Consider the following 12,152-nt stretch of genomic DNA (forward strand, 5'->3'; position numbering starts at 1 on the left):
CAGATAGATTTGTTTGCCACAAAAGAAACAAGAGTAGTACAGAATTACGTCTCGAACAATTGTCAGGACTCCTCAGCTCTATTTTGCAACGCCTTCAGTCGTCCATGGCGGTTTCAGCTAGCGTGGGTATTCCCTCCGCCGAGTCTCATCCCACGCGTGCTGCAACATCTCAACACGGCTCAAGGAACCTTTTTGATCGTTGCCCCAATGTGGAAGAGAGTATTTTGGCTTCCGGATCTCCGCAGGCGAGCTTTATGCAAACCTTTGAAAATCCAACGGTTATCTCAAGTGCTGGTGGATCAAACGACGGGCTTGCCACCTTCCCGAATTCAAGACATAAAGCTTTTCGTCTGGAAAATTGGGGCTGGGAAGATGTAATTCAGACTTGGACTGAAGCTGAAAAGAGATTGCTTAAGTCTAGTTGGAGGGAATCTACTCTTAAAACATATAAACCTGCTTGGTCTAGATGGGTGTGGTGGTGTAAGCTAAATGACTTTGATTTTAAACATCCGAATGGAGTTACTTTATCAAGATTTTTGGCCTTTTTGAGTTTAGAAGAAAAATTAGCTTATCCTACTATTCTCCTACATAAATCAGTAGTTCTTACATTCGGAAAAGTTTTAAATAATGAAAATTTGAATTTACATTTTTTAGTCAAGCATATTTTAAAAGCTATTTCTCTCCGTAGCCCAAAAACAATAAAACCTCCAATTTGGGATCCAAATGACTTGATTGTCTGGTTAAAGAACAATCCACCAGCCACTAATTCATTATTTGAGGCTTCACGACGATTAGCATGTCTTTTGTTACTCGCATCTGGTAGACGTGTTCATGACCTTACATTGTTGAAAATAGATTCACGCCATTACTTTGATTTCGGTGACTATATAGTTTTACATCCTACATTTGGCTCTAAAACTGATACAGCTACGTACAGGCAATCAGGTTGGAAATTAAAAAGACATTCATGTACCAGGGTTTGTCCGGTGTACTGGTTAAGGAAAGTGATTGAATTAGGCACTGAACGGCGTACGCCCAGTTGTGATAGTTCCCTATTTATAACAATTAGAGGTTCGAACCGAGCAGCTTCTCGTACTGTGATAAGTGGTTGGGTAAAGTCAGTTTTTAAAGATGCAGGTATTGTAGCTTCGGCAGGCAGTTTCCGCTCTGCCGTCGCATCCTTAAATTGGTTTGAACATTTTTCGATTGAAGATATATTAGCGCGAGGAAACTGGCGCAGTGAAAAGACTTTCCTTAAGTTTTATTGTAAACAGATAATAAGTAATTCGAAACCATCTCATTATAATTTTTCAAATAATTTTGAGGCTGTAGATTAATATATTGATTATTCAATTATTTACTATTCGTTAATTACCTATATCTTTAATTTTCTTAAACACCTGTGTTTATTGATTTGTTTTCTGTTGAAATTAATACATACATTTGGATTGTTTTAGTGGATATTATATAACTCAGTTGATTATTATATTCATCTTGTCGAAGTAAATATATGATTCTCAAATATACAGATTTTATATTTTATATTATGTTCTCAGTTTTCACATAGCGTCGTTTAATGGTCACCAGGAGATATAAACACGTCTCTCACGGATGCTGTGCATCGTCACATGCCAAATAATAGTACAAGTTTTACATAACAATAAAACTTGTATTATTGAGCAGAGACGATGCACAGCATCCCAATAAGGGCTCCTGGTGAGAGACTTCTATGAAAGCAAAATGGCAAGCTGCCACCCTGGGACCTGACAAATGGAGTGGGACGGACGTGACGTCATACCCCCATACAAAAATAAGAAACCGGAAAGGGAAGTAGACAACGCACTCTCACGGATGCTGTGCATCGTCTCTGCTCAATAATACAAGTTTTATTGTTATGTAAAACTTGTACTATTTTTATCCTTTTCTTTTTATCACATAAACGTATTAAACGATTTTTATGCAACTTTCATGTAGAACAGAGTTATTTCTGTACGGATGAACAGTCGAAAAGTTCTGTTACTTCTCGTAATGATTAAACCGTAGAATGATTTGATAATTCGAATGGCAGCAAAACAAATCTTAGCAGCCATGACCCTCCCAAATCAAATACGTGAAATTGAAAAAGATACATTTTACGAAAATTTTATAAATAATAATAAATAATTTATCAGTTTATCATAAAATCGAAAAGATATTTCGTCTGTTGTTGAATCGCCCAAAAACTTGTAAGCAAGGAAGATTATCAAGCAAATGTCTCAAATATTGTTGTTGTTTGTGACCAGTTGATTACTGGCCAATAAGAACAGAAGACACCCAATGCGCGACCGCTCCTAGATAAGACCGACAAGATCATATACTGATTAGTATTAACAGAGTCAGTTTTCATATAAGGAATGAAACGTTGAAAACATTTTGACGACGTATGGTCGAGTAGTGTGTACGCCGGTTTTCATGGGTACGCTACTCTGAGGTCCCGGGTTAGATTCCCGGCCGAGTCGATGTAGAAAAAGTTCATTAATTTTCTATGTTGTCTTGGGTTTAGGTGTTTGTGGTATCGTCGTTACTTCTGATTTTCCATAACACAAGTGCTTTAGCTACTTACATTGGGATCAGAGTAATGTATGTGATGTTGTCCAATATTATTTATTTATTTCTCAAAAATTTCAAGTTTGAGAAATGTTTTCAACATTGTTTAATCCCAAGGAGTTTTCGCGGAAATTCGAATTATCAAATCATCCAACGACATATTATGCAACATGTTGGAAGCGTAGATACAACAACAAATACAATGGTTTATCTCTCTCCTTCCTCACTTTAATTGTAGTCATTTTGCTCAGGAAAAATCAACCACGCAGAAAATGTTATAAATGCTCGAGTGTACGACAGAACATGGTAGACATAATATCTATTCTCACACTTCCACAGCTAGAAAGAATAGAAGCGCAGGGGCGGATTTGGTAACATGGCTGCTCTAGGCCTAAGAATGCCGCTCCCCACATTTCCGAAAAAATATATTATTTGTTGGAATCCAATTAGATTACTTTGTAGTACAACTTTGTGTTGTGGTCTATCGAGTACAATTTTGTGTTTTTTAAAAAGAGTTTTGATACCTAGACCCAGGCACACTCGACATATAGAGAACTCAACCTCTTTAAAAGTGCCAGGCATTCCGATACATATTCAGATCAGTCGGTTAACGACTTCACTCACCTAAATTATCCAAACAACTCTATCAGTCTGAACAAGATACGGAACTTCCGTATCTGAGACCCTCGGGACATGCTGCCGCATAATCTTTTTCTATAACATAGGAGTACTTACAAGAAACCACATTACTGTCGGCGAGGCGCCACCGGCCACTTTACAATGTATCTTGCCGGAGCTGTTCAGTTCGAGCTTCTTGTTATACGGTTCTGGTTCGAAGCGGAGAACGCCATCTGTTAAAAACGTTTCCAATAAAGATCGATAGATGGCATTAGTTTATTTAATAATTTGACACATTACAATCACATTTGCCTTTTTTATTTTTTATTTGTTACACTCTGAAATCCTCATACGCACATTGCTGAAGTCTTGGATCATCGAAGATCCAGAAGGTTAATTAAAATTATTTTTGGGGGACAGAACAATGCTCGCACCCAGGGGTTTGTTATGCTTAAGAAGGTGGTTGATAGTTATAGTCAGCGATAATTTAAAAACCATATTTTAGTAAAAATATTTGTGTATCGTATAAAATCCATGAAAAAATCTCTAGTGTATTTTTATGTTGAAACATTGTCGAGGATTTTTCATCTCTTAACAGATGTACCAACATTTTTTTATAAATAAGATTTAATTCATTTCATCACTATTATGTTTAATCCCCTCGTCTTGACATTCATCTTATCACACTTGGTAACCCTGACGTCATTTATAATTATTACAAATGGTATTTCTGCCCAGCTGTTACGTTTAACGAATCGTTATTGTACATCAGTTAAGCAACAGCCTTTAAATGTGCCACTGCTGGACTAACCCCTCCTCGTCTTTTTGAGGATAAAGTTTCGAACATACTCCGGATATAACAGATCATCAGCCACATAGAGGTCTCCTTACGATGTTATCCTTAACCGCCGAGCACAAGATTAATTTTAAACAGAAATTAAGTACATGAAAATTCAGTTGAAATTGGACTCACGGCCTGTTTTGTATCGAGTCTTTTGAACGACTCCTCGTAGACAAATCTAGCACCCGTTAGTCAAAAGAAATCGTTTATTTTTTACAATAACAGGACATTCGTAAATTATTTGTATTAGACGATCATCATGACGGGGGGTAGCTTCACTTAATATAGTTTGTTAAATTCAAAAGTGCTTGTAAAAGCACAAGCAGTGGCGTAGCTATCGTAGGGCCAGGTGGTGCAGTGCACCAGGGCCCCGGAGCTCAGGGGCCCTCTAACCTAAGCTTTGAATAGAGATGACATATGGATTTAGCCTACTAATGTACGTCTCTATGTATCCTGTATCCAATTTTTATTCCTATCTATAATTTTGAAGCGCAATATAAGTTAAAGAGGGGTTGAGGGCCCGTTTCTTTTTCTATGCACCGGGGCCCTTGTCCACCTAGCTACGCCACTGAGCACAAGTAGTATATTTTGATTTGACTAGATTTACCCACCGATTGCGGCTCTGTGTCGTCTGCTTGGCTTATGAGCTCTGATACGATGACTTCCATGTTGTGAATCTGAAATATAAAAATAAAATCTTTAACCTAGATAAAATATAATAAACGCATTTATTATTTTTAACGAGTCTAGGAAGACAAATATCTATAATAATTACATTTACATAATTGGTTGCGTTTTAATAACGAAATAGTACAGTAATATTATAAAATTTGATTATTGGTTTGTTGGAACGCGCTAGTCCGATGAACAATACCGGTTTCAAAATCTCAATTTCAGTTAAATAGCCGTTTTTTTTTATTGAGAGAGTTTATAGATTTTGCCCGACTAAATATCCACTCATGAATAATTCTATTAAACACTACTAACTGGCTAAAGGGTGGGTGAGCCAGTGTAGCCACATAGGACATATCTTAGTACTTCTCAAGCTTGGTCGCACACTGGTGATGTAATTAATATCCAACATTTCTAATGTCTTGTTTTTGATTATGTTTGGCTATTGGCTTTGGTGAACACGAACCATCAGGAACCATTTGCCAGTACCTATCCTAAATAATATAAAGTAATTTAATCGAAGTCTATGTAATTGTGTACATAAATAAAAAAAAATGGAATTTTGCATTCAAATGTAACTTTTAATTAGAGTTTTTTTATCTTGTGTCAGATGGATAGAGTCAGCTGCGTCTACGTAAGTAGCATCATATTATGGCAATATCCATTGACAAACTTTCAGTTACAGGTTTGTATAAACTACCAACCGCAGACGCAGCCGGCAGTAGTTGGTAAAGCAAAAAAAAAAAATCTAAACAAGGGTCGCTGGTTCGGTTACCGTAAGTACAAAACGTGTGTGTAAACATAAACGGAGTTAACGCTACGCCGGCTACATCAAACGAAGTATTCTCGACTTGCCCTTTGTAGGGTGGCCATGTGTAACGAATTTACTAAATACAATGTAAAGACATTTACTAAATTTGTATGAATGTGACAGCAATCTGTATTTTTAAATGCAAAGGAATCTGCTGCTAATATTCATTTTAATTTCAAATCGTAATAGTATGTGATTTTTGTAACGTTGACGTGAGTTTACCCTATCCTACGGGAGTTTCGGCTTTTTATCTTTTTAAAAGGAGCCTGTAGGTGTTTCATTATCATACATTATTATAGATGAATAGCTGAACCTACGGCTTTATCCGCGTGAAATTTATACAACACAAACTTCCAACCCTCGTTTTACCCTATTAGGGTGGAGTTTCGTAATACCCGAATATTTCGTAAATAGCGGATGTCTACACCCTATATGGAACCTACCTGCCAACATTTAAGTTTGTAGGTGTTATAGTTTCTGAGATTTCGTAATGAATCAGTGAGTGTTATTTCGCTTTTATATATGTATATAGATTACGACATGTATACATTACAAATATTTAATTAAATTCGATATATTTCTTTTTCCAATGGCATTAAATGGAAATATAGAAGAGGTAGACTAGGTGTAACTCAATTATATTAACTAGTAGTAACTATAACTATAATATACTATAAATAGTTCTACATTAATAGTAGTTACTTATTAATAATAGTTTTCTTTGTCAAAAGTTTAATTTTTACTACAAATCAAGACACTCTAGATATCGGTCTTGAATGCGGTACCTAGAGGAGTACCAGCTGATTAGCGACCGCCAGTACGGTTTCCGTCGGGGTCGCTCAGCCGGTGATCTTCTAGTTTACCTTACTCATAGATGGGCGGAAGCAGTTGAGAGCAAAGGGGAGGCATTAGCAGCCAGTCTGGACATAGCGAAGGCCTTCGATCGCGTGTGGCACAAAGCGCTTCTTTCGAAGCTTCCTTCCTATGGGCTTCCCGGGAAATTATGCAATTGGATTACCAGTTTTTTGGCAGATCGGAGCATCAAGGTCGTTGTCGACGGTGCATGCTCTGACTTAAAATTCGTCAATGCTGGTGTTCCACAAGGCTGCGTTCTATCACCCACTCTGTTTCTTCTGCATATCAATGACTTGTTGCAAATCAGTAACATTCATTGCTATGCAGACGACAGCACCGTAGACACCTCATACACCGGCCGTGCTAATATTTCTCGGGAAAACGTCGAAGAAAACCGGAACAAACTTGTATCTGAAATCGAGTCTTCGTTAAACAAAGTCTCGAACTGGGGTCGGCTAAACCTAGTTCACTTCAACCCCAAAAAGACGCAAGTTTGCGCGTTAACTGCTAAAAAAACACCATTTGTCGTATCTCCACGATTCGAGAACATTCCGTTAGCCGCTACAGCTAGTATCGGAATACTTGGCGTTGATGTTTCGAGTCTCGTTCAGTTCCGCGGTCAATTGGAAGGCAAAGCCAAATTGGCATCAAAAAAGCTTGGTGTGCTCAGCAAGGCAAGACAGTATTTCACGTCGGCCCATCGTCTAAGACTATACAAGGCGCAAATTCGGCCTCACATGGAATACTGCTCTCACCTCTGGGCGGGTGCTCCCCAGTACCAGCTCCTTCCATTTGACCGTATCCAACGTAGAGCGGCTCGAATTATCGACGATCAAGCCCTTTCCGATCTGCTTGATCCTTTGGCTTTGCGTAGAGATGTTGGATCGCTCTGCATCTTCTACAGAATTTATCACGGGGAATGTTCCGAGGAATTGTTCGGATTAATCCCGGCTGCTGAATTTCACCTTCGGACATCTTGTCAAAATTCCAAATATCACCCGCACCACCTAGATGTCCGAAAATCCACAACAGCGCGATTTTTAAGACATTTTCTGCCTCGCACAACCACTCTGTGGAACCAGCTTTCGCCGGCGGTTTTTCCGAACCGATACGACTTGGGAACCTTCAAGAAAAGAGCGTACTCTTTCCTGAAAGGCCGGCAACGCACCTGCAAGCCCCCCGGTGTTGCAGACGTCCATGGGCGGTGGTAGTCACTTTCCATCAGGTGAGCCTCCTGCTCGTTTGCCACCTTATGACATAAAAAAAAAAAAAAAAATGTCACTAAAACCCGCTATGTCACCCACTCGCGTAGCAGTCAGCACTGATTCACGATTTAACTAGTCGACATAGTATATTGCCATTTGACACATTCATTATTACAATAATATTTATGTGATAGATTTCTACGAACGTAGTTATAAATTAACTCAATTGCAAAATCATAATTATAAATAAATATGAAAGCTAATATTTATTATAGACATAAATTCTCAACAATAATATTATACCGATAGTATAACATCGGCGTACCTAGAAAACGGCACGGGAGTTCGCCTTTTATCTGCAGTGAAGTATGCCTCTATACATATATCTGTATACATATGTATATACATATAATTGTTAAATGTGTGAAGACACGGGCGACAACTAATACTTCAACCTTTTTTGAAACGCACTGTTATAACTCTCATGCATATTGGTTAAGTAGATTTTAGTGTAGCATTACAAAAAAAAAACTCATTATATTAACTAGATAGATAGATATCCTTGAATATAACCGACAGTTTTACAATTTGTATACGTCTATATGTAAATGTAGAATTCATTAAACATTGAATCATGATAAAAGAGCAATTGAATTACTATTCAAAATTATAATTTACATTTCAATACATGGATTTAATTAAATCAAATGAACATTTATTATTATTAGCGTAGACTGTCCGTGCACGTCCTAACATCGTGGTCACCCTATAATCTTTCGTCGGCTCCTGCAAGCCATCAGTCGTACCACCCGGCCGCATCTATTATCACTCGATTACAACAAACTCGATGTATTCGAGCTGGAACACTTAGTTCACATCGACGAAAGTGCTTTGATGGCCTAGCGCGGATGTATCTCGCATGGACCGGAATGTATTGTTTCGTAAATAATCGATTCGTTAAGCAATATCGACTTTAAATATATCACACAATTTGAAACATAAAACGTTTTTGATATTGGAATGTATCTCGTCTAAAAGCCCGCTAATGTCCCACATGTGGGCAATGACCTCTGCTCTCAAGGAGAACGTTTGCAGGGTACTCACCTAAGGCATTGCACTGTAAGTTGATGGTTAAAAATCAATAACCTAACTGACAACGTCACTTAGTGGTAGGGCTTTGTGCAAGCCCGTCTGGGTAGGTACGATCAGTCACCCACTCATCAGATATTCTACCGCCAGTCAGCAGCACTCAGTATTGTTGTGTTCAATTTGAAGGATGAATGAGCAATTGTAACTACAGGCACAATCTAGGACGTAAAATCTTAGTGTCCAAGGTTGGTGGCGCATTAGCGGTGTAAGGGAATTGTTAATATTTCTTACAGTGCCATTGGGCGGTGGTGAAAACTCACCTACCATATCATCAGTCTTAATTATATTGCACAAGAATATATAATTAACGCTTGTCACGTCAATGGCCTTAATTTAAAGGGGATGAAACTACAAAGCGCAGCAACTTATGTAATATGTACTAATATTGTAAATACGAAAGGAACTCTGTGTGTTTGGCCTGAATTCGATATAATTTTGTATGATGCAAGCTTGAACCCCAAGGGAGACAAGTTTAAAATGGGAGCAAAGTCGCGGGCGACAACTAGTATAGTATAATTCAACCTTCTATAAACTTAATTGGTTGAGTTGGTTTTAGTTTACCATTACAAACAGAAAACATTTATTGATAAAGATACAGACTTCAAATTCGAAGGCATTTTTTTTTTAATTTTATTTATAAGCGGGCAACGATTTTATTGTAAACTTCATTCAAAAAGCGCGATAGGAGTTACAAATTATGTTCGAAGTTGTTATGTTCGAGTGTATCCTGTACGAAGTGCAACTATGATTGCATCTATGTTCTATATGTATTTAATACTAGTTTTCGCCAGCAGTTTCACCAGTTTTTTCAATAGTTTTAGGAATAAAAAAGTAGCCTTTATTGGGGGGTCAAATTTGCTTCATACCTAATTTCATAATTTTTTTTTTCAGATGTGAAGGCCTAATATATAGACAGAGTTACTTTCACATTTATAATATTAAGTAGTATAGATTTACCCTGCTTAGTGGTAAAGAAAATAAACGAGGGATTTCACATATTTATGGAAGGTTTACCGTTTACTATCAGAATCCGTAAGTAACAATTTTATACAACATACCAATTCTGAATACCAATATTGATAATTCAGTTTTTCATTTATAGAACAACAAACTCCATTTATTTTTACTTGGAATAAATAATCATCACAGTCATATGAGAAAGAAATGGCATTTGAGTTTATTTATTATTTTCCAAATGAATCTAACGTAACAAAAATATGTTAATGAATAATTATACTATTTTAAACGATTGCAGAATCCGTGAAGTTGAATATCAAAAATAAATCAGTTGTAATTTTATTGTGTATATATACGTTTAGGCACTTGCACTGGCAAGCCTGAATCACGCTATTAACCGGTGACGTTGCACTATGGCCAACAGCGACAGTCAATTCGAAAAGAAAATACCATCTAGATATCCTAAAATCTTACATACCCTGTATTTTTTACAGACTAACACTTGGTTTAAATATTATTTTGATTGAATTTGTAATGACAGTTTTCCGTATTCGTTAGTCTTTATAATAATAAATGGTTACTGCTCCTCATTTGGGCTATTATCTTGAGTTATACAGCCTAAAATATTCCTCAATAAAGCGACTATTACACGCAAAAAATAATTTGCAAATTTTACCGATACTCGCGAGAATATATCTATTTGTATATCATCGACAAAAGATACTTTTAACGAGGCCCATGTAACGTAACGCAAATATTTTTGACGACCTCCGAGGTCGAGTAGTGTGTACACCGGTTTTCATGGGTACGCTACTCTGAGGTCCCGGGTTCGATTCCCGGCCGAGTCGATGTAGAAAAAGTTCATTAATTTTCTATGTTGTCTTGGGTTTAGGTGTTTGTGGTAACGTCGTTACTTCTGATTCTCCATAACACAAGTGCTTTAGCTACTTACATTGGGATCAGAGTAATGTATATGATGTCCAATATTTATTTATTTATTTATTTTTAGTTATTTATTTATTTATTTTGAGCTAATTATAATGTAGAATTTAAATTTCATTGATACATTTTTATAACCAAACTAGTCCCTGTTTGTTTGAAAGGGCAGGGGGGAGGGTTAGGCTTATTTAGTGTTAGGTACCCCAATATTTAACACGCAAAGTGTAACAAGTAAACACTCTTGCATTTATAATATTACTGGCATGATAAACGTACTCGTAGAAGTGTCGGTAGCAAAAGATTGTCGTAAATATTACCTATGTGACCAACAGATAAAACTTTTACGATATTTGTTTAGGACAGTTATCAAGCTATAAAACCTCGATTACACCATGAACCATTTGAAAATACGTTACGATAATTGTACGGATATATTTTATGGTTGTATGGTGACCATTTTTTTCGAGATTTAGGCAGGATTGTTCCAATATATTAAGTTATTTCTAATATATTAAAATGGTGTAATCACGATGAAGCATATAATTTATTGACTGTTAGAAGCATATTCCAACCACGAAAGTAAAAAAAGGCAAAGAAACAGACATTGGATTTCGAATTGACGTGATATAATTGAATAATTGCTTATTCTATGATATTAATTGTGAATTTGCGAAAAAAATGGCGATGAGAACGTCGACGTAAATGTTATCGAATTAAAATTAAAGTGAATATACATATGTATGTATGTTCTATATACAAATGTAGTTAAATAGAATACTGTTGTATTATAAATAAAGATATATTAGCTAAGATTTGTTAGTGGTGCACAATACAGCTGAGTTGTTAGATTTTAATTTTTTAATTTCATATTAACATTTTTATATTATTACATCCATTACATCATTACATTAGCAGCCTGTAAATTTTCCCACTGATGTTCTAAGGCCTCCTCTCCCTTTGGGGAGAAAGTTTGGAGCATATTCCACCACGCTGCTCCAATGCGGGTTGGTGGTATACACATGTGGCAGAATTTCGTTGAAATTAGACACATGCAAGTTTTCTTACGATGTTTTCCTTCATCGCCGAGCACGAGATGAATTATGAACACAAATTAAGCTCATGAAAATTCAGTGGTGCCTGCCTGGGTTTGAATCCGAAATCATCGGTTAAGATACACGCGTTCTAACCACCATTATCAACATTTTTTAATCAAAATTAATCAATAAATCATATAATTCATTAAATAATAGTTTTTGTATAAAGACGCCTGGATTTAGGGTCGGATTCCAAGTCAAGACTGACGAAGAAAGATAACTTTGAATACTAATATGGTTATTTAAACAACTACGCGAGTCTGTTGCCATTTCTCGCTGTACGTGTCTTTTGATAATAATCCACACAATAAGCATGCTCTTTATACCTATTTTCATTTGATTGTATTGTGTCTGTACATTTTGACTAGTATATAAGAATGCTACACTAGCGCCGCACGGTGTATAAGCGAACTTAATAATGGCGC

General features: G+C 36.7%; 1 protein-coding gene across 1 annotated transcript in view; it reads right to left on the minus strand.

Moving 5' to 3' along the window:
* The window catches only part of LOC125074067 (tyrosine-protein kinase-like otk), a 65,005-nt gene that overhangs the window by 12,081 nt on the left and 40,772 nt on the right, over positions 1-12,152 (minus strand). Inside the window, exons 3-4 of the mRNA XM_047685291.1 lie at positions 4,657-4,722; positions 3,322-3,437 (exon numbers count right to left, since the gene is read on the minus strand). Coding sequence (XP_047541247.1) covers positions 3,322-3,437; positions 4,657-4,722 — 182 coding nt within the window. The remainder of the gene's footprint in view (positions 1-3,321; positions 3,438-4,656; positions 4,723-12,152) is intronic.

This window comes from Vanessa atalanta, chromosome 26 (genome assembly GCF_905147765.1).
Source record: "Vanessa atalanta chromosome 26, ilVanAtal1.2, whole genome shotgun sequence".
Lineage (NCBI taxonomy): Eukaryota > Metazoa > Arthropoda > Insecta > Lepidoptera > Nymphalidae > Vanessa > Vanessa atalanta.